General features: G+C 40.4%; 1 protein-coding gene across 3 annotated transcripts; it reads right to left on the reverse strand.

The window, feature by feature from the left end:
- Nucleotides 1-218: 218 nt before the first annotated feature.
- Nucleotides 219-23,113, reverse strand: LOC100338815 (methyltransferase-like protein 21E). Of its 3 annotated transcripts, XM_089303416.1 has the most exons (6): nt 22,805-22,919; nt 21,758-21,829; nt 18,532-18,610; nt 9,320-9,486; nt 8,164-8,281; nt 219-4,706 (listed from the first exon to the last, which is right to left on the reverse strand). In XM_089303416.1, the coding sequence occupies exons 4-6, from the start codon at nt 9,440-9,442 to the stop codon at nt 4,303-4,305; spliced, it is 645 nt and encodes a 214-aa protein (XP_089159542.1). In that variant the 5' UTR covers nt 9,443-9,486; nt 18,532-18,610; nt 21,758-21,829; nt 22,805-22,919; the 3' UTR covers nt 219-4,302. The 3 variants fall into 3 exon arrangements, with proteins under 3 accessions (XP_089159542.1, XP_008258390.2, XP_089159543.1); XM_008260168.5 differs by lacking the exon at nt 18,532-18,610 and having other exon boundaries at nt 22,805-23,113; XM_089303417.1 differs by lacking the exons at nt 219-4,706; nt 18,532-18,610 and adding an exon at nt 6,658-7,495 and having other exon boundaries at nt 22,805-23,070.
- Nucleotides 23,114-23,851: the final 738 nt, after the last annotated feature.

Below are 23,851 nucleotides of genomic sequence, written 5' to 3' on the forward strand. Positions count from 1 at the left end.
CTCCCTGCTAATGGTCTAGAAAAAGTAGCAGAAGATAGTCCAAGTGTTTGGGCCCCTGCCACCCACATGGTGACCCAGAAGGAGCTCCCAGTTTTGGCCAGGCCCATCGCAGGCCACCACAACCATCTGGGGAGTGAACCAGTGGATGGAAGACCTGTCTCTCTCTGTGTGTGTGTATGTGTGTTTCTCTGTTAATCTCACTTTCAAATAAATAAATCTTTTCAAAAAGTACATACTTGACAGTTTTTATTTTCTGCATATACAGATGCCCATGGACACTAAATTAAGGTGAAGTAGAAAGAAGCACAGTATATTAATTTTATTTATTTTTATCAATTAGCTTATCCGATTTATTTAAGGCTGATTTTAATGTCTTTATATCTAAAACCCAAGGTCTCCAGCTTGTTTTCAGAGCTGGTACATGCAAATCTCTTCTTGTATCCAAATCCAACTCACTGAGAATGTTCTCCTTCCAAAGGATAATCAGAAATTATTTATCTGCATATAAGCAAATGGCACTACTTAAAACAAATTAGACCGGTCTCTGTGTGTGAAGATGAGGCATTCACAGAGAACATCAAGGTCCTGAAATCTGAGACCTTAAATAAAGAATATTCTGCTCCATTATGTTTCTTCATTTTTTTTTTCCATAATAAGGAGTGTACAACATTGGCTGCAAATCTGTTAGGAAGCCACCCAACGCCACCAGTTCTTTATCCAGAAACAGAGCAGACACAAATATGGAATGAAAAAAAGCATTTTCTCTAACGTTCTGGGAGAGAAACATGAGTATAAATGACAGAAGGACTATCATCAAATTCTAAGACAGAAGGTGCTAGTGCAGTACTTCATTTTCTAAAGTCCACTGATGCAATCGGGCACAAAACTCTCAGCCACTGTGTATGATTTAAGCTGCATCTCATCACTCGCAGGCTGGTTTGTTGTGGAGCAATAGCTGTTCTGTGATAACCTTGATTAAAACCTTGACAATCAGTATGTTCATTCTTCAGGATATCCAGAAAGTTATTGCAAGAATTGGACTGAGGTTTTTAATAACATAGCCTAACTTGCCAAAACGCCAGTTACCAAGGGGCAAAAATTCACTGTACTCCCACAGTTAACAAATCAATCCCTAGTCATAAAACAAAATTGCAAGATAGAAAAAGCCTACTCAAGTTACATCTTTTGAAATTAAAGTATTGTGAAAATTGAATCTAGAAAAGCAGGGAGCAACTGAAGGAAAAAGATAAGAGTAGAAAAGTACAGAGTGAAGTGAAATAACAGAGGCCTGGTGGGTGGGTGTTAAAATTTGCAAGTGATGCTATAAACAGAATAAAACAATGGATGTGGGATGTTGTGTTTGACAGATTGACACGTAGACAAAGAGGAGCTGTAAAGAACCCCATGGCTGGTCCTCACTTTGTCTTTGAAATGACACTTTATCTGTTCTGCTGAAGCTAACTTCCTAGTGGTACCCAAACTTTTCTTGGCAGAGGAGCCATCTTTTTCACTTGTTACCCTAAGTTTCCTGCAGGTGCCCCCACAACACTCCACAGACAAAAGCCTCTGAGGGAAACTTGGAACTCTACTGACCAGTTTAAAAAACCACTATGGCGTTAAATTCCTATTTTTCAGAGCCAATAGTTGAGAACAGAGCCAGAACCTCGGGAAAAAAAATATTTCAAAACACATGTGTGTGTGAGCCTCGTGTGGCTGCCTCCGGGCTCAGAGCTGGTTTCATTCTCTGTCTGTAAACTCCTGTGCCCTGAAGGAGCTTCACAAAGCCGCCTAAGCTGACAACTCCACACATATGCCCAGCAGCACCAGAGCTTTGCAGTCAGCCCTGACTTTCTTCCCCTGTCTCCGAGACTCTCTTGGGTGGGAAGGCCGGCTGGCTCTGGCATTCAAATACATCTGCAGCCGACCACTGCCTAGATTCTCAGCCCTGTGCTCATTCCCTGCCCCCAGCTGCCTCTGCCTGCCTACAGGTCTCGTGGCCCCCGCACTCACTCTATTCTCAAAGGTCAGCCGTAGTGGTCCTTACATGAAGCAATGTTATTTCACTTCTCTACTTGAAATCATCCAATGATCCTCCATTTCACCGGACAAAAAGCCAAAAGTCATGGTGGACACTGGGAGGCCTGTCCAGATCCTCTTCAGGATAACTTAATACCCCACCATTGGAGGTGCTTTTGGCAGACTACCCACAGCTCTCTGCAACTTCAGGGACTCCTTCTGCTGACCAGTGGCCTCACACAAGGTCACAAGGTCTTCCCAGGGCAGCCATATGCGATGATAGCTACATGGGGTCACCGGCCCAAATGTCTCACCCCCACTGGACTACTCTGGGAGGTCTTCCATGCAGGGCTGGGCAAAGGCTGTGACTGGGTCTGCATTGCTGTTCAGCCTCCACCCCTTTCTACAGTCTTCCTTCCAGCAGCATTCCCCGACAAATGACGTACAACCCAGACTCCACGTCAGAGTCCGTCGGGAGGACCCAGCCTGCACGAAGGCTCTGCATGGCCCAGCTGCCTCGGAGAATCTCTGATTGAGTCTCGCCAATCTCTCTTCAGACTGTTGCTGGCACACGGCCCTTAGGATTGGCGGGCTCTGCCCTGAAGGTGTCTGCATGGCTGCGCCTTCTGCCAGAAACACGTGTCCCCAGATGTCTGCACTCCTGCTTCCCTCAATTCCCTTCAAATATCACTTCCAAACAAGTCTACCTGACCTGCCCAAGTGGAAAATAAAGTTTTAAGGAGAAACAGCTCTCACTTTTTAATGTAACTTTTTGTTTTTCTGGGTATACATATTTCATTTTGAAGACATCACTTGTATGAACATGACTGTTTTAAATATCTAAAGACAGTACAGAGGTTAAAAACACAGCCTTAGGGTGCAAGCAGACTTGGGCTTGCGTGTCCCAGCACTGCCACTCTGCGAATGTGTGGCCTGGGGCTCTCAGCCTCAATTTCTTTATCTGTGAAGTAGGGATAATAGCATTATTTATTCTTTTTAGAATGATTATGAATATTAAGTGGCTTTTCTGTAAGTAACAAACTGTGATCCCTGTAAATATCAGGAGCTACTGAAACACGATCCTATAAACCACACACACCAAACAATGCACTTGCGTGTGTTTCCATTCTGGTTTAATCTCTCCAGCTGTGCTCAACCCCAAGTGGACTGACGATTGTCAACAAGGCTCAGAGAACTGATCCTGGGAGAGCATGTGACAGGGCACTGTCGCAGCCTAGCAGTCATTGCTGGGGTCGTCGCCAACCAATGCAGTCTACGCAGTTACACACAAAACCCTATTTCTTTTCTCTTTTCTACCCTGACTTTAAATTCTTCAGACTTTATTCTAAACTCTAAGGCCCACATGAAAAACAATCACATAGGATTTCAAATATCCAGGTCTATATATGTTCATCAGAACAGCATTTAACTGTAACACCAGCCAAATGTCTGGTTATTTGAGATTAGACGCCAAAACCTTTTTATGTGAATTTTCAACTCAAAGTTTTTATATTTATTTTTGATTCTGTGATATAAAATAACTGGACCTGGTGAAAAAATGTAACAGTAATTCCTTCAAAATCTCAACTAATTTTTGTTTGCTCCCATTCATTTTTCATTTAGTTGATTGAAATGCCCTTGCCATAACCTCAAATCCATACGCTTGGCTGATTTCAGAGGTTAAACTGAAGGCACACCCTGCCACATAGAAATGACAGACCACCAAAAAGCTGCAGTAAAGGGAACCACAAAAGTCTAACATTTACCATTACAGAATGTATCTGCCTTTTCAGATTTATTTGCAGATTTCACTATAGCCAATTACTATATTTTTAAAGAGAGAATCAGATATGCCAATGTTTTAAAGAATTAATGACAATGTTCCTTTTAGAGATGTCATTATTAAGAACCATCATTTTACAATTACACATTAAAAATAATTGCATCATTTATTAAAAATGATAATATTATGGTCCTATAGAAGAATAAGGAGAGTAGATATTTTCATATTCAATGACCACATAGTATAACTTTGCCAAAAATTCCCATTGTCAAAATTAGAAGGTGGCCTGAGTGCTGATGGAGTCTGACTTGGAGCAAATTTCCCCCAATACTATAAACTCAGGTATGGTGTTCAGGAAATTTAGGATTTGGAGAAATATCTTCTAGTCTCATAGTGGGATATGTGTGTGTGTGCGTGTATGTGTTCCCCTTTGGGAAAGCTAATCCAAAAAATAATAATCTACCAGAATTTGCTTTGCATTTGCACATCCTCGATCGAAGACATCACGCACTCCTCCGACTTTTCCTCACAGCTTTATACAACTTAATATTCAGACTAGGGAAACTGGAAATTTCCTCCAGGTCAAACAACTCCTTAAATCTATCTACAAACTTATTCTCTTTCTCCAACCTGAATCTCATGACCCAGAGGATGGTGGTGGTTTCTTTACACAGGTGGTCGAAGGTAACGAGGAGTTCTTCCAGGAAGGGATGAGCATAGACAACATCCGCTGCCAGGATGTAGTCAAAATTATTGGAAGACTTGGGGAAGTTTTTATCTAATGCAACTCCCCAGGAGAGCTCTTTAACCTGAGGCAAATGCTTGCATTTCGTTTTGGTGTTTCGGGAAATATTATATTGCAGGTTTCCAAGTAATTCAGGTAAATCTGTGGCAGTAACATGAGCACCTGTGAAACAAAGGATGATAGAAAAAAGTGACCCTCAGGGGATAAATACCGTTAATCAAGTTCCAAGTCAACATGCACAGCGACACGACAGTTGCTAGTCCCGAAAATAAGACTGGCTGTTGTTCATAGAAAGAAAAATCTTTTTAAATAGATGCTAAGGCAGTCATCTGACTCCCCTTAAAAAAGATAGAATCCCATGGTACTTTTTGTACACCATTGTATTTTTCTGTTCTCCTTGGGTTTTTTGTTCAGTTGGTTGTACTTTGTTTGGCTGCTATTGTTGCTTTATATTCATCTAACACAAGCTAGGAGAAAAATAATATACAGAAAGGGAAATTCACAATCTTTGGCATCCTCATTAGAATAACCGGAAAGCTGAACAGGTGCTTCTCCTGGAGAGGTCTGACACTTAGTGCTGGGACACCAAATGAGTGCTTGTAACATCAGGTACCTGTGCTCGTAAGGAACGGAGGGAGGAAAGATGCTACAATGGCTACATGGAAAATATCATGACATGATATTTAGACCCAAGTTCTCAACCTGCCTGTATCCTAAGTGTAAATCCCCCAAAAGATGCTTAAAATCTATTCATATCATATGTATAGTGCTCAAAAGGCCACAGATTACAGATGCAGGACAGGATGGTTAGCTGAAGAAGACAGGAACAATCTCAGTGTCAAAGGTGAATGGTGAAATCATTTTCAAGAGGAAGTTTGGAAGAAGCAAATTTGTGAAAATTTGGTCCTTATAATAAACATCAAGCAATACCAAAGCAATAAAATAATCTATGAATAAACATAGAACTGGCCAATTCCATAGCATTACACAAACACAGATTGAGATAAAGAATGGTAAAGCAGAGGCCAGCAATGTGACACAGTGGGTTAAGCCACTCGTGCAATGCCAGCATCCTATACTATATCGGCATTTGAGTCCTGGCATCCTACATGGGCTTGAGTCCCTGCTGCTCTGCTTCTGAACAAGCTCCCTGCTGATGTGCCTGGGAAATGCACCTGGGAAAGCAGCAGAAGATGCTCCAGGTCCTTGGGCTCCTGTACCGCGGTGGGAGACAGAATGGAGTTTTAGGCTCCTAGCATCAGCCAGGCCCAGCCCAGGCTATTGTGGCCATTTGGGGAGCGAACCAACAGATAATGGAAGATATCGTTCTGTCTCTGTCTCTGTCTCTGTCTCTGACTCTCTCTCTCTCTCGCCTTTCAAACAAATAAATAAATCTTAAAAAAAAAGAATGGGGGCCAGCGCTGTGGCACAGTGGGTTAACGCCCTGGCCTGAAACAGCAGCATCCCATATGGGCACCGGTTTGAGACCCGGCTGCTCCTCTTCCAATCCAGCTCTCTGCTGTGGCCTGGGAAAGCAGTAGAAGATAGTCCAAGTCCTTGGGCCCCTGCACCCACGTGGGAGAACTGGAGGAGGCTCCTGGCTCCTGGCTTCAGATCGGCACAGCTCCGGCCGTAGCAACCAATTGGGGAGTGAACCATCGGATGGATGACCTCTCTCCCTCTGCCTCTCCTTTCTCTGTATAACTCTGACTTTCAAATAAATAAATAAGTCTTAAAAACAAACTCATGGTAAAGCAGAATTTGAAGAGAAGTCAAGCCCAACTCAGACCAAATTAGAGCCCATTTCTTAGCCTCTCTGTCAAGTTTCCCTTGCCATTGCTTATATTCTGTGAAAACACTAAAACAAGAAGAAAAGGTGAATGTCATTGACTGAATCACAGAAATATGCACCTCCACATTTTAATGTGATTGATCTACCATTTTCAACAAAACTCCTTAAAATGCAGATGAGGACTCTACCTCTGCCCATGCAGAATGTAAACCATTCTACTCATACATTTGTGTCTGGAGAGGTAAACACCACCCCCGTGAAAACACTGACTAAAACAAAGCTTCCATCTTTTGATAGTTGTTTCAAGTTACACAAGCATACTGAAGAGATCAATTCGTTTTAATGAAACACATAACACTTCAAAACACAAATTCTGCTCCTGGATCAGGAGGCTTACAGTTATAAACCAAACACTGTCTCTGTCGCTCCCCCTCTTCATGGAGGAACGACACTAGACCCTGCCTAGGCTTCATATCCGAGTCACGGCACCATTATGTCGCTCCCCCTCTTCGTGGAGGAACGACACAGGACCCTGCGCTGTTCTTTCGTCTGCTCGGCCCTCCCCGGGTTTGCTGCTGGTTCTTCCCGGGTTGGCTACTGTCCCTTCCACCTCCGTAGAAGGGCGGTTCCCCCTGCCACATTCCCCACTTCCGCAGGGGAGCGGCACACCACCGGCCGGCTCTCTCGGGGGCTGCACAGGTGTTCCCCTTAGATGTTCCCCTTAGATGTTCCTGGTGCATGCCGTCTCTCTCCTCCTTTATAGTCCTCCTCTGCCAATCCCAACTCGGCTGCCCACACGCCGAGTACGCTGCTCTCCTCCAATCAGGAGCAAGTCCTACAGTTTATTGGCTGAACTGGAGGCAGCTGTGTAGAAGCTGTTTTCTCCTCTCCCAGCGCCATATTGTGGGAGAGCAGATGCATAGAATAAGTCTTAATTCCAGTAACTTAGTCTAGTCCGAGTTGCTCCCCACAGTCTCTGACTCATTCCCCTGCTAAACGGGATAGTGACTTTGGAAAACGATTTGCAGGACAGAGATATTTTTAAAACAAAAATTTTGGGAAAGACTTCAAGTGTCTTCTATCTCTCCAGTGTTTAGAAAGTTGCAAATTGCTAAATCTTTAATTCCTCTCGAGATTTACGAGTGGCAGGTGTGCAATTCTGAAGATCAAAGAAATCAAGAGAGATTTGGGTAGCACACATCAGAGAAGGCAGCTAAATTAAGGCAATGAAATAGATAACAACAAAAATGATTGAACTGAAAGAGGCTTAGACATACATAGAGATTATCACACATTTACATGAAAAAATGCTTGTGAGAGAACTAGAGGTAACGAAAGAATGGAAATGAACTGAGAAAATAAACTCAAGGACAAATACCTGAAAATAGAAGCAAATGTGATTTACTTCCTTTTTTCAGAAAAGCACAGGACTTCAGAAACTAAAAGGAATCTACAGCTATATGGGGCATTGAAATAGCCCTGAAATCGCAAGTACAAGAGATTCAGCAGCGATAGATTCTGCCTAAGCCTGGCATTGCCTGCATCTCCCCTAGCAACCAGGACTCCTAAATGCACCTCCCATTCAGAAGGTTCCATCTAAGGCCTGTGACTTAGCAATACATGAAAGAATTAACACAGTTTACACAGAAAATTCTGAAAGAAACCAGTGAGGAGATGGTAAAACTTGTAGTTTCTCGATGAAGCCCATTTAAACAATTAAGTAGTTAACAAAGAAGACCCAAGGTCATGGTACACTGGATGGTAAAAATAACTAAAAATATTTGAACAGTAAATCCTCTGGCCCCTCATTCAAAGATACCTACGTACCAAGTAAACTTGCCACGATAGAGACTAGCCCTGTGCCAGCTCCAATTTCAATCACATTTTTGTCAACCATATTATACTGTTTTGCATTAGTTTCCAGGAAATAGCATAGAACAAGGGCCTAGTTTAAAGAAAGAAAAAAGGTATGCTTAGCAACTAATAACAGGAAGTAAAATTAAACTCTACTGGATAAACACACCACTAGTGTTGTGATATGTACAGATAAGTGAGTGTATTTGTGGGTGTACTTCTGGATCACTCCAGAAACTCATCAGCAGAAGTGTGGCCTCTTAGAGGTACCCATTTAGGCTAGAAAATGCCTATGGGGATGGTCAGCAGGAAAAAGAGGAACAACTCAAAATATAGAGCTCACTCGTTTGATCACTTTTAAAGGGAACAACTTCTAGTAAAACTTCCAAGTAGCAGATAGAGGACTAGGGCAGGCAATGGTGATGGCGTCAGCCCCTTCTGGAACCATTGGTAAAGGTTTGGGAGGACTCTTGGAATATTATTCTTTATTTATTTTATTTTAAAAATGTTCACTTAGCTTTTTAACAGATTCAATATAGTGCATAGGCACAATTCTAAGAATATAATGGTATTCCCTCCTCCCTCCCTCCCTCTCCTTCTACTCTTCACATGAGTCTCATGCAGATTTCATAATAATCATTTAACTCAAGTAGAGCCAGTAAAATAAGAAATAAAAATATCTACTGTTGTAGATTCTTATAGTCATAAAAAACTAAAAGAGTAAATAACATTTTTAACTATCCTAAAAATTTTATACAAGAACACTTCAAAAAGTTTATAGAAAAATGCAATTAAAAGATGATTTAATATTGGTACAAAAAATTTTTAAATCCATGCATATTTTATTCATAATACATGTTTTTCAAGAACTTTTTCAAGACCCTTTACATTCATAAATTTCAATTTTTGCACCAATAGAAAATCATCTTTTAATCTCATTATTCACAAACTTTTTGAAGTACCTTGCTTAGTCAGCAGTAGCATGCATTGATGGCAACAGTTTACCAAATACATTACTGATAAATTTGAGTGACTCTTGAGTCAAAGTAGACCTGTTGTCTCATTCCAAATAGAACATAATCATGAACGAGAATGGCTGGAATATAGAAAATTATGTATGAAATTATACCGATGGCCAAACAACAGCACCATAACAATCCATGGCTTCAGTAATCCGAATCTCATGACCAACAAAACGAAAGCCTTCCCAGGAAGAGGTTGTTATCCGAGTTGGAATAAAACATCTTGCCATGATCTCTGAGACCACCTGCTTGTCGTCATAGTCTTCTCTGGTCTCTAAGAGGAGAAGAAAAAGGCCATGGTTGCGTTAGTAAATCCGTGAAAAAAGGAGAACCTAGTGGAAATGAAATATTTCTACTTAGTCTAAGTTACTTTTGAATATTCTTGACTTTAGATGAAATAAAACAAGTAAGGCAAACTATTTGAAAATTACTCATTATATAAGTCACCATGTCATACATTCGGGTAGAAACATCTTTCTGAATTATACTGAAGCGGAAATTACCGCTCTGCATTTCTACAGTGCTAAATGAAGTAAATAAAATTATTTTTAGAGCAGTACTTTTTCAGGGCCACCAGTCAGTAAATAAGAGAAAGACTGGTCATGGGAATGTAAGATCTTAATTATTCATATTGGCTACAGAGCACAATCCTAGTTATTTCAGCAATGCATAGTAGTGTTTCCTTTGCAATCTGGTTCTATCTAGACAAAAAAGATTCAAAAAAGATTTATACCCTTATGTGTTTTATAATTATTTATTTTTATATTAGTAATTTTGGGGCAAATCATGGAATCTTAATATCCACAACATTACACAAAGTTAGTAATATTAACTACCAGTTACTGAACACCTCCTTAAGACACTAGATCACGTGAGATATATTGTAATGGTAGTTCATTTAAGTTTTATAAGAAGCTAGTAAGGTAGCCATTATTATTTTCACCTTCACAAGTAACAAGACTAAAACTCAGAAAACTATATTAACTTAGCTAAGCTTGTGCAAGGTATAAATGAATAAGCCAAAATTTGAGCCCCTTTATTGGTTGTTCAAAAGGTATTATCAAGCTATGATGTAGTTCCTTAAAAGCTAATTGTCTCCAAGAATTCTCTAATTATGTAAAATGTGAAAGATAGGAAAACCTGAACTAAATGCTTTTGGAGGACTTAAAAAGAAAATATATACAAAGCACTTAGCACATTGTTACATGGGCTCAATAAATGATTGTGTAGTTATTATTATTGTTTTGATCATAAAGTAAAAGATGAATATCATCATATAATCTAAATACAGTTACATGGAATTCAATAAATTATTATTTTAATTGTTATTAGTAGTGTTTTGATCATAAAATGGAATAGAAAAATCACCAGATAAATCAATATTAGATTATGTTACACAGACTTGAAAATTCAGTTGTTAAACAAGGAAGGGGAAAAACCACCTGTGGCTAAGGTTACTTAAGTATGGCTTCATAAAGAAATTTTGTCGTGAACTGTGTTTGGTGTAGTGGTTAAGGTATCACTGTTTAATTGCTGGCTCTAGCCAGGAGATACACCTTCCCACCAGAGCAATGCCTGGGAGGCAACAGTGATGCTTCAAGTAATTGGGTTCCTGACACCCATGTGTTCCCAGCTTCTGCTCAGCTTCAGGTCAGGACCAGCACAGTCCCTGCCATTGCAGGCATTTCGGAAGTGAACTAGAGGATGGAGTGTTTGCCCACGTTCTCTCGACCTCTTTCCCTCTCTCCAGCTATTTTCTCTCTCAAATAAAAAATAATTTTAAAAATTCAAAAAAGCTTTGTCTTAGCTTTAACTTGTAGTACGTTACTATATCTGTGTAAATAAGTATATAATCCAATATGTTATTTTCACTGATACAGAAGCTGTTTCTTTTTCACACCAATCCTTAAAATCCATTGATCTTTCGAGGCGTGTCTCTGCCGTCTCAATTCTGGCTAGAGTTCTGTGTTTCTTCCCTACCCCCAGCACTAATGAATCCAGGCTTTATTCTCCCTGGAAGAGAAGATGGAAAATACAGACCATCTATGAGTATAAGGAGACAGTGTTATAACAAAACAAAAAAGAAAACAACTTTTTCATTTCTTAAACAGGAGAAGACGAGGTAGGAAAGATTTATTTTAAAAACTAAAGTCAGAATAACCTTCGTTGCTTGCTCGGTTATCCCATTTACTCATAGAACAAACCCGTATTGTATGCGAAGCACAGTGCTGGGCGATGGGAATATGGTAGTCGGACAGATAGACATCATCCCCGTCCTTGGAAGAACTAGAAAAGCATGGATGCAATTTATCTGAAATTCAGCGCTATATGTGGTATCTCATGGTCTCCCATGAAGACATATTGGATTGGAATTGATTTTTCCACAGTACCTCCCAAAACGCTTGGTTTCAATGCCCCCCTGGCATGGATATTCCTAATAAATGGTGTGTCCTCAACTTTTCCCTGATGATCACGTTTGTCAATGTCTTCACTAGCTGATGGCATTAAGACTATGATCATGGAGCTGGTGTTATGGCACTAGTGGGTTAAGCTGCCAGCTGCTATCCCGGAATCACATATGTGCGCTGATTCATGTCCTGGCTGCTCCACTTCCAACCCAGCTCCCTGTTGATGCACTTGGGGAAGTAGTGGAAGATGGTCCAAGTACTTGGGAGACCCAGATGAAGCACCAGACTCCTGGCTCTAACCTGGCCCAGCCCTTGCTATTGCGGTCATTTTGAGAGTGAACCAGTGGATGGAAGATCTGTCTCTCTTTCTGTCTCTGTTTCTCTGTAACTCTCCCTTTCAAACAAACAAACAAATAAAGTCTTTAAAAATAAAAGGAATATGATAATATTTACAGATGATACAGATTTGATGAGGATAGCTACCATGTTAGACAACTAAATGTGATGTAAAATGGTATTGATGAGCTATAACAAGAGGCTTTTACTTAACAAAATGAAATTGCATAAAGAGAAGTGTAAAGACCACTTATACAGATTTAATTGGCCACAATCTCAATATGAGTCAAAAGTTTAAACTATAAAAAAACTAGTACACCCAGGGCATGCTAACAATGGAATCTCCAAAGTGAGGGGGAGGAACGCTCTGTTCTCCTTCAGGCTTCTCTGTAGCCTCCTGATCACTTGGGGAAGTACCACATGAGAGGGACAACGAGAAAACTCCAGCAACAGGGAGATGGGAAATCTTGAAACTCAGCCCTAGAAGGACAGTTTGGGGAGATAAACATGCTCATCATAAAGAAGAAAAGGCTGAGGGAAAACACGAATTTTCACAACGTTATTGAAGGACGAAGAAACAGAAGACATTAGGGGTACATTTCCACGCACGGATGTGTGCATGAGCCTGAGCACGTGTGTGCATGTGTCCCACGTAGAATCCAGACAGAATTATGTAGTCCCACAAACAGCTGTAGCTTAACTATGCCCCTACAGGAAGGGCTCAGACATCACCCCACACTGCCATTACCATTGACCTCGACCTTTGGCAGAGTTGCAGAGGAAACAGAGATGAAAATTGATATTCTGCAGCAGGAGCCATCCCTTCTGATCCTCTCCACTGACTTCTGGAACAATGGCACCCACTAGCATTCAAGAAGAGCTCTAAGAACCGAACCATAGTGGTGGCATGCTTTACCTGAACTTTTTCATTTCACTACATGCGCCTGCCTTACTAAGACTGCGGGGAGGGCAATGTTTGCTGTGGAAGTTCTTTAGGGAGAAGGAGAGAACATTAATTGCTTCCTTGACCTTTATCTGAATTTGTCCTCTTGGGCCTCCTTGCACACTCCTTGTAAATGTGGCACTTCTTTGACAAGTCACCCAAGGTGTCAGAGATTAATAGATGTTAGAGTACACCAAATCCCAGGAGCACCTCCCAAAGTTCTGGTCTTTGATATAAAAACTTTGCAGTGAATATTTACTGGTACAGTCTGACATCTCTGACATTGCAAGTTCTTTTAAAGGTTAGTTGGCCGGATTAGTGCTGCTGTCCTAACAACTACAGGGTGACAGCAAATGAATTCCTGACTTTTGACTCTTTCTGAACAAACAGAACTGGGTATTTTTTTTTAAGAATGTCTTTACCTTCAAAGGTTAATTAGGTTTTTAAAATACATATGAATATATTATTATAATTGAAAATTACTTATGTTCCTCAAATAAAGGACCTGTAAAAAGATTTCATGAAACAACTATCACATATGGAAATTCAAAATTATCTACACATCCAGGATGAACATGTATCATACAGAAAGCATTACTGGGTTGAGTAAAATTTAATTGCAATGCTTAATACCAATGTTCTCTTTTGCATTAAAATACTCTATGAACGCTATAGGCATTCCACAAGAAAGGACTCTCATAAAATTGGCATAATTTGAGTGAAAAGATAAAAATTGGCTACTTAAAATAATTTTTCTGAAAAGGAACATGCTCCTTGTAAGGCCTATACTGATAAAATGATTGTCTCTTTTTTAAAAAAAAAAAAGAATTATTTATTTGAAAGAGAAACAGAGATCTTCCATCTGTTGGTTCACTTCACAAATGGCAATAATGGCTGGGGCTGGGACAGGCCAAAGCCAGGAGCCAGGAGCCAAGAGCTTTATCCAAGTCTCCCATGTGGGTGGCAGGGCCCCAAGGACTTCAGCCATCATCTGCTGTTTTCCCAGGTGCATTAGCAGGGAGCTGGATTGGAAGTGGAACAGATGGGACATGAACCTGGTGTCCATATAGGATATCAGTGTCACAGGTGGTGGTTTTACCCACTACGCCAAACACCAGCCCTGATCAAGTTTCTTTGGGAATAACTATTGAAGATTAAAACAAAATTTACTTAAGGCAAGGAAAATAATTTATATAGATGTAATATATAGAATTTTAAAAGCAAACATACAGACACACAATTATTTCCATCTTAAAACAATGATGTGGGGCCGGCAGGTTATCACTCTGGCCTGAAGCGCCCACATCCCATATGGGCGCCGGTTCTAGTCCCAGCTGCTCCTCTTCTGATCTGGCTCTCTGCTATGGCCTGGGAGAGCAGTGGAAGATGGCCCAAGTCCTTGGGCCCCTGCACCCGCATGGGAGATCCAGAGGAGACTCCTGGCTCCCAGCTTTGGATCAGTGCAGCTCTGGCCATTGTGGCCATCTGGGGAGTGAACCATTGGATGGAAGACTTTCTCTCTCTCCCTCTCCCTCTCCCTCTCCCTCTCCCTCTCCCTCTCCCTCTCCCTCTCCCTCTCCCTCTCCTCTCTCTGTGTAACTCTGCCTTTCAAATAAATAAATAAATAAATCTTTGAACAAAAAAACAAAAACAAAAAAGACTCATATTTTCCATCATGAACTTCTACTTAAATATTTTGAAGTAATATGTTAACAGCAATTATTTATTTATATCAAAAGACTTGTTTAATATTAAGTTCTAGCAATACCATCACCCATTTCAAGGTTAATGACAAGAATCTCTAAACTGGAATCTAATGGAAAGGACTGAAACTTACAAAGACATCCCTAGGGAGGCTTTGTCGTAATAAATCGGAGGAATTCATGCTGCAAACATAATTTACAAAGAACATGTCCCTCAAACTGCAAGAGGAATACAGGATTGGATTATTAAAAAGATGAATGGATTAGTAGTAGTCTTTAGTCTGTAAGATTTGAAAAGCAAGGTGAGCATTTGGCACAGCAGTAGGATACCACTTCAGACTCCCACAGCCTGCATTAGAACGCCTGGGTGCAAGTCCCAGCTCTTCCGCTGACTCCAGCTTCCTGCTGATGCAGACCCCGGAAGGCAGCAAACGGATCAAGTACTGCCACCCCCACCCAAGTGGGAGACCCAGATTGCATTCCACGCTCCCGGCTTTGGCCTGGCCCACCTAGAGCTATTTCGGGCATTTGAGGAGTGAATTAGTTTCTCCCTCTCCCTTTCAAATGAATATAAATAAATAAATGAAAATAGAGATTTGAAGAGAAATTTCCTCATAAGATAGTAACATTTAATCTAGTATTTTTAAATAATTATTCTTTAGAGCCGGCGCCGCGGCTCACTAGGCTAATCCTCCGCCTAGCGGCGCCGGCACACCAGGTTCTAGTCCCGGTTGGGGCACCAGATTCTGTCCCGGTTGCCCTTCTTCCAGGCCAGCTCTCTGCTGTGGCCAGGGAGTGCAGTGGAGGATGGCCCAGGTGCTTGGGCCCTGCACCCCATGGGAGACCAGGAAAAGCACCTGGCTCCTGGCTCCTGCCACCGGATCAGCGCGGGGTGCCGGCCGCAGCGCGCCTCCGCGGCGGCCATTGGAGGGTGAACCAACGGCAAAGGAAGACCTTTCTCTCTGTCTCTCTCTCTCACTGTCCACTCTGCCTGTCACAAAAAAAATAATAATAATAAAAAAAATAAAAAATTAAAAAAAATTATTCTTTACATACTATATCCTTGTTATCTGCCCTGAGGCCCCTGGGAAATAATTAAAAATATATAATATCTTACAAATACTATATCTTGGCTTCCTCATATGAAGAGAAGAAAATGTCTGATGTCTGTACCTCTATATAAAAAGCTATCTAATATAATCTTGCAATATGGCTTTCCTAAAGTATTTCATATTCAAACAAATATTAAAATATATTATACATAATGCATAATTAAGACATAGTATTACAATTATGCTACTATATTGGGCTCATCTATTTTAATGCTTTTGGTACCAGAAAAAGTCTTAACACCATTTTCCTGCTATTATATTTTTTCTGATAGTGAATCAAAAGCTACCTGGTGCACTTTTTCTCCTGAGAATTAAAGGGGTTTCAAGGATGAAGTGAAAATTAGCAAGATTCTGCCACATTATGAAGACAATTTTCTTAAGAGGAAAGTTCAACAGTGAATTGCCTTCCACACTGGCTTGCAGCAAGCCTTCAAAACTACAGGCTGTCTGCTTTCTCCTCTCCTATGCTTTTAAGGTCGTAACAACAATAAGAAATGTAAGGGTCAGTTCACAGACACACACACACACACACACACACACACACACCCCAAAAAACAAAAAAGCCTCTTTCATAGCTATGACAAGTGAATTCCATTTGAGGGTTGTCATGAAAACCTGTCAGCCAAATTTAAAGTGAAAACCTCGATACCAAATGAAAGAAACTGTCACTCAACTGGATCTTCTTTTCAAAGATGAATGTCATGCACTTCTTAGAAATGCCTACAGATTTTTAAAAAGTGTTAAAGATGTTTTCAGATTAGTAAATAGTCACAGGCTAACCTGAAACACACAATTCTGAACACCTCAGCAATGACAAGATCCGGGGCCCTTGTGTTGAAGCATCCGGAGAAGTTTCCACAAGTATTTTCTGTCCCCTGCTCTAAGTTCAAAGAATGTAGAGACTGCAACTCTAATGAAGTAGACCAAACAACACTCCATTGTATATCTATACAAAAGAAAGAAAATCAACCTTTTACTGATACTACTCAGGATGCAACTCGGAAAACAAACTAAAATACAAGCTTTTGTACTCAAAATTTGCTTCCAGGATCATGGAAGGGACAGACAGCTAAACAAATGCCAAGGCAGGTGGGTAGGTGCTATAAAAGAGATATTCCTAAAGTGCTATGGAACGCAATATGGCTTGCTGAGTCAGAAGCGTCCTGAAGGGGGAGACATTTGAGCTTGGGAGCCATTAGAAGATCCATGGAGGTAGCACACAGGTGCATGTTGGGGCACTGTAGGAAATAAGCCTGGGAAAATAAATCTTTAAAAAGGGGGGAGGGGGGGTCAGTGGGGGCAGGTGCTGTAGCGCAGCAGGTTAAAGCCCTGGCCTGAAGCGCCAGCATCCCATATGGGCTGCTCCTCTTCCGACCCAGCTCTCTGCTATGACCTGGGAAGGCAGTAGAAGATGGCCCAAGTCCTTGGGCCCCTGCACCCACGTGGGAGACCAGGAAGAAGCTCCTAGCTCCTGGCTCCTGGCTTCCTAGCCATTGCGGCCACCTGGGGAGTGATCCAGTGAATGGAAGACGTCTCTCTCTGTCTCTACCTCTGTCTGTAACTCTTTCAAATAAATAAAATAAATCTTTTAAAAAAAGAAGTCAGTCAACATCAGACTTCTGTGCAATGTTGACCTTTGTTCTGTAAGGTGAAGAAGAGCCAGTAGAGATGTTAAGACAGGAATTGACGTGATCAGATTTGATATATAAGAACTGTATCTGGCAGGGGTAAGTGAAGAACTGGTGATGTTGAAAGGTAATTAGAAGGCTGTTGCAATAATCCAGATGAAAGACAAGAATCTAAATGAAGGCAGTGGCTTTGGGTCAAGAAGCTAAGTTTGAATTTATGTGATCCTGAGCAGGGTATGCCTCACCTGGGGGCAACTGACATTCAGACCTGTTTTGAAGACATCTGAGGCAGACTGTATACTTAGGAGTCATTTTTATTCAACATGTAGAAAGCACATTAGTCTGATTTAGCAGATACTTTTTCAGGTTACTTTGTAAGCATTTAAAGTGTGTTACTGAATTATTCTCACAACAATAATTATATGAGCTATAGTTCTCCAACAAGTAATATTAAATACACTGCCTCAGATCATCATCTCATAGGTTTCTTAGTGATGAAAATACTCAAACTTTGTTTTCTTTATATTAAGACAATATTATTTATAAAAACTGTGTTACCCACTAACCCCATCTTTAATGATTTATGAAATCTGAAATATTTCCATGTGACACCCTGTGTAGAATACTATAGCACATCCTGAAGGGATGCCATATAGAAATGGCAAACATGCTCTTAGTATATAGCACTTGGGAAGAATTACTCCATTTTTGGAAATAGAAAAAGTCTAAATACTTAGGAAGGTTATCACTCAAATGGAGTAACTTAAAGCTAATTCATGGGGCCAGCACTGTGGCGCAGCGGGTTAAGCCACCACCTACAGTGCAGGCATACCATATGGGCACCAGTTCGAGACCTGGCTGTTCCACTTCTGATCCAGCTCTCTGCTATGGCCTGGGAAAGCAGTAGAAGATGGCCAAAGTCCTTGGGTCCCTGCACCTGCGTGGGAGACCCAGAAGAAGTTCCTGTCTGCTGGCTTTGGAATGGCACAGCTCTGGCCATTGCAGCCTATTAGGGAGGGAACCAGCAGATGGAAGAACTCTCTCTGTGCCTCTCCTTCTCTGACTCTCAAATAAGTAAATAAATCTTAAAAAAAAAAAAAAAAGCTAATTCATTCACTCATTTGTTGAGCTCCTGTGCACTATGAACATAAAGGCAGACCAACACACAAATGTGATAACAAAATCTCACCTAGATGATTCAAAACTAGTAAGGGAAGTTCCACATCTCAGAGTTCAGCAAAGAACTAGCCAAGCCTTGATGGTTGACTCTGTCAAAGAAGAGAAAGGAAGACATGCCATAGGCAAGATACAACAAATACAAAACCTCACTGGAAAAAGTCTCTCGACCAATTTTGCAACTTGGGAAACTCTGAGAATTAAAATGTAAGATAAGCAGGGGGAAGAGATATGAGACAAAACACTTTATGCCAAGAAATTTTGATACTATCCTCTAAGAAACAAGGAGGCACTGAAGAACTTAAGCAGAAGACAAATGTGACAAGACTTGAATTTTAATAAGATTATGCAGTCTACAGTGTGGCAGAGAGCTACAGAATGAAAATGAGGGGAGTTAGCCAGCCAATTAGAAGGCATTTATCAACAGCCAAGAGGATAAATAAAGACCCAAATCAAGGGTATTGGGGATAGACATGGGAGGAGGGGTAGGGAAACATATTAGTAAGGTAGAATCAACGGAATGTGATGAGAGGTTCCAAGGAAAGGGAGAAGGCAAGGGTGATTCAAGGCTTCCATATAGCTGAAAAAATGATGTTGTCATAAATTGAGATACAAAATATAGGTTGAGGGAAAATTTGCAAAGGAAAAAAATTAAGATTTATCTATTTATTTGAAAGGTAGAGTGGTGTGGTTGGGGATGAGAGAGAGAGAGATTATCCATATGCTAGTTTACTCCCCAAATGGCCAGAACAACCATGGCTAGGACAGGCTGAAGCCAGGAGCCAGGAACTTCATACTAGTCTCCCACATGGGTGGCAGGAGCCCAGGTACTTGGACCATTACCTACTGCCTTCCCAAGCATATTACCAGGAAGCTGGATCAGAAGTGGAGCAGCTGGGACTTGAATCAGGGCTCCAATATGGGATGCCAGCTTAACCAACTGCTCTACAAAGCCAGATCAGGAAATTTATTTTGAATGCCTAATAATCTGTGGCTTATGGGCCAGCCACTCAGACCATGGGAACCTGTTTTAAGCACAGTTGGCCAACAGTGACAGTTGTTGTACCTTTGCCTGCTAGGATGCCATGTTTCCCCTTGGGCATACCTACTAACGCTAGCCAGTTCCTATTCCATACAAGTCAGTGTTCTGGTGGACAACTTTTGCTCAGGGACTCCCCACCAGTCTACCCAAGACTCTCAGAACTGTCCAAGTCGGGGGCTCTTCCTGCTCACCTGTCATGATCTGAAGACTCCCCCTGCCCATTTCTGTTCTTTTATTCTTTATCCTCAGCAAACATCTACCCTAATACATCCCTTGCATATTTAATCCAGTTTTGGCATCCACTTCTTAAAGGACCCACAGACACAATGCAGTATGTAGAATGTCAAGAAAGCAGAGCAATGGGCTTGGGAATCACTATGTGCTTAAATCCCTGAGGATGAGTCTGTTCCAAGCTTCAGACAGTGAGGAGACCTAACTTTTTTATAAAATATTGCTCTATGTGTTAACAGCTGGAGAGGGGCTGTTGGCAGGGAGTTGGCAACATAGGATACTTGGAATAGTTCACATGGATGAGTTTTTAGATACATGAGGGAATAATGTAGCATTAGAATCATAGAGATGAATTTTTAGCACCACCATAGTCCTAATTTTAACCTGTATATAAATAGGTGACATCCTATAATTCTTGAACCTTCTCGCCAATGTTGAAATGTGAGAACTGAGCTTTGGGTTAGCTCTGTCCTTTCCAAGCACAAGATACTAAGTATAAAAGTTAGGACAGGAAAAGTCAACATCTTTCAGTACTTGGGAACTGAGTGTTCCTCTACTTGGTGGAACCAGGTCCAACAAAGTATCCTCCCAACCAGCTCCAGCAGCACACAGAATCCCCTTTGCCCTGTGCTCTGAATGTACTTCAAGGCTTTGACTGATGGGATAGATGACTGTAAGGTCTGTTTGTTTGGGTTGTAAAGTATTTTAGTACTATTTGTTTTGAACTTACCTTGAATTCTTATATTTCCTTTGTAATTTGCCAAATTATTGTGTGCACAGCTAGAACCAAGAATTGTTTCTAGTGGTAATGGTCATGATGTGGTTTTATTCATAAACCACACAGAAATTGCATCTTCACTGACATCATCTAATTGGCTGGATTCTCTAAGTGATATAAGTTAAAATTTGCAAGAATTGCTGCAGTATAATCATTGGTGTTTGTCACATAGGCTGCCAACCCTGGGCATTTACCCAGCTCTCTCCACCCAGAGATATGTTCATCTAGGCAGAAGCCACCTGGTATGACCAGGCGGGAGGGTTGGAGGGTGGCAGTATACCAGACCACAGCTCTGAGAAAATATCTACAGTGGGTACAGATAAGGACAGAGAGAAATGAAGAAACCAAAATAATTATATCCTTATTATAACTGCTCTACAAAAACATACTAATTCTTCTAGTTGATGTCAAGACTATACAGCCATACTTTTGATCTCAAGTCAATGGGGATAGCTGAATTACACAATCCATGCAAAGTCACACTTGATATTTAAGACTGTAAAAGTCATGAATCAATTTCAAATAATCACATTGCTAGCACAATTTAGACATATTCTCCTTATATCTCCTTACTTATATTCTTATATTCTTTTTACTTATATACACACATACACTGTGTGTATAAGTACTTACATATATATTATATACATTTCTTACTTATATTCTCCTTACATCTCTAGGTCAAATTACATTATGCTTGCCTCTAATAGAAAGAGACCAACACATAGCATATGGATTTTTTTATAGTTTAAATTCATCTTCCACCCAAGCACTAGTGAAAATTTTTAGTTTTTATATAAGGCCATTTTTATATTTCTTGCAAGCTTATTATCTGAAATGAAATAATATAGAAATGGCAAACATGCTCTTAGTATACAGTACTTGGGAAAAATTACTCCATTTTTGGAAATGAAAAAAGTCTAAATACTTAATAGGTCTAAATACAATATATAGTGTCTATCAAAATTATCTCTGTGCCATCAGGACAGTGGATATTATAGTGGTTGACATTAAACATTATTTGAGACACTTGTAGGTCAGCAAACACAAGCCAAGGTGTAATATTCAATGGATAAAAAAGTCCTAGCCCCCTTAAAGACATCAATGAACGCTACAAAAGATGTAATATTCTATCAGTTGTCTTCTTAGAATTGGTGCGATTCCATAAAGGAACAGAAAATGATTTACCTTCTCGAGCTCCTGGATCCATAGAGTGATGAACTAGTGAGCGACGATATACTGATGTTTTCTTGATCATTTCTTGAAAACCAGGCAAATAATACATTAAAAATGTAATGCTAAAAATCTATTTGAATATGTATTGAATGGTTTTATATTTAATAACACTTAACTTCAAATATAGTGGAGGAAATTATATTAAAATATCATCTATTAACAAAGCAGGATTTAAGAAATACCATCCAAACACTATCTTCTACATATCAAAATTAGAATAAAGGCTTCAAATCAGAAATTTTAGAAGCTACTAGAGAAAGCAGACATGTCTTTCACCAGAGTCTTCCTGGATCACCAAGGCAAGCATCATCTTCACACTGACTAGCGACGTAGCAATCCTAAAATTTAGTAGGTAATTACAACAATGGAAGGAAATGGGTTTTGTTTAGTGTAGTAAAAACCGTAATATTAATCTAAAGTAAAGCTTCCCGGTAATGGATGCAGAATTCACTCATTTTCACCAGTGTGTCATTAGCAGTGACTGCAATGTCAAACAGATTAACCACCAGATGGCTTTGAATAGCTTCTACCTTAGAGTATTCCTATAATCCCAGCAAGCATACTTAAAACTACAGAAATTACAGATTTTAGACCTCTCAAACAGAGCAGGTAATCTGAATAAGCTTAAATGAGCTGCTATTTAAACTTTAAAAAAATGATTGGATGCTTGAATTCTTAATTTTGGGTCATAAAATAAATAACCACTGTGCTACCATGAATGAATATAGCATCCCCTCCTTCCTAGGATCCCCATATATCCTTCACAGACAATACACTTTTCTTCACAACATGCTTCAGTAAATTAGAACATAAATTATTTCCTCTACAGTTTACAAATGACGAAAACCAAAGTTTAAATTACATCACTGAGGTCACATAGCTAAAACAATAGAAAAAGTTTTATTCCCAATTTAGGATCTCTTCCATTAAAGAACGCCATCTTCATTAAACAGATTTGCCTGGAGACCACTATTTACTAAATATTAACCCTGGACATACCTAAAGTTAGCTTGAATTTCTAGGAGGTTAAACAGTATCATCCACAACTTGTGTTTTGCTGCTGAGACGCTGGTAGGAAAAGAATGGCACCAGCGCGCACAGTTGATTACTGTACACACTGGCAGCGACTCCTCGCAGAGGAATTAGGATCCCGACAGCTGCGGCTCCCATGCCTCTGGCTTCACAGTGATGACGAGGGCTGAAGAACTGTGGCAGTACTCCGTGTGTCCCATGAACAGCTCCAGAGCTAGAATACAAGCCACTCTGCGGGTCAGTGAGGACTATCTGGAGGCAGTGATCCATTTTTTTTTTTTTTTTAACTTCAATGCCAAGAGTTATTCTAAGACTCTACAGCTATAGGACGTCCTATGAAGTGAAGGCTGCATACCTTAGTATCACATGTCTGGGTGTGAACAGTTTTCAGAATCTAACAACTACACCAGAATGTGGGCAGCATTACTCTGCACCCAGGGATCAAATTACCATGACTCCTTCCTAACCAGACTTGAATGGGAAGGCTGAAGGATATGTCCATCTGTGCAACTGCAGGTACAACACAGGTGTGAGTCTTAGTTGCACATAAATTACTCTTGTCACTGAACACATCCTTAATATGAAGGTACTCGAGTTAACAAGACCATTATGTGTGAGGACAGCTTCTAAGAAAGACTTTACCCACATACACCACAGTGCAAACAAAGCTGAAATAAACTCTCTTTAATATACTAGACAGGACTAGGAGTCAATATATAGTTTATGATTTTAGGCCATTTATAAATGTTTTTCTATTTCCTCTTCTATAAAACAAGGATATTAAAGTCACATGCTATTTGTGGGGTACTCATAGCATCTCCAGCTTCTCACATGCAATGTCCAGCATCCAGTCAAAATTTAGCAGATAGACCAAGAAACAGACAACAGAAATAATCTCATAGGTGACTCAGATATTATTCAGCACAGATTGTAAAACAATTCTTACTAAGATGTTCAAAAAGTAGATGGCAGGAATTACACCAGAGACATGGAATATATAAAAATGAGCCAACT

This window comes from Oryctolagus cuniculus, chromosome 9, assembly GCF_051225735.1.
Source record: "Oryctolagus cuniculus isolate XC-2025 breed Fujian yellow rabbit chromosome 9, ASM5122573v1, whole genome shotgun sequence".
NCBI lineage: Eukaryota > Metazoa > Chordata > Mammalia > Lagomorpha > Leporidae > Oryctolagus > Oryctolagus cuniculus.

Bases quoted from the DNA above. Each gene is read 5' to 3' on its own strand.
- LOC100338815 (XM_008260168.5), bottom strand. From the start codon at position 21,827: ATGATCAAGAAAACATCAGTATATCGTCGCTCACTAGTTCATCACTCT. The intron at 9,487-21,757 runs GTAAATCATTTT...TTCTCCTCTTAG, and splicing joins GGATCCAGGAGCTCGAGAAG to AGACCAGAGAAGACTATGAC. The intron at 4,707-8,163 runs GTACGTAGGTAT...TTTGTTTCACAG, and splicing joins TATCGTGGCAAGTTTACTTG to GTGCTCATGTTACTGCCACA.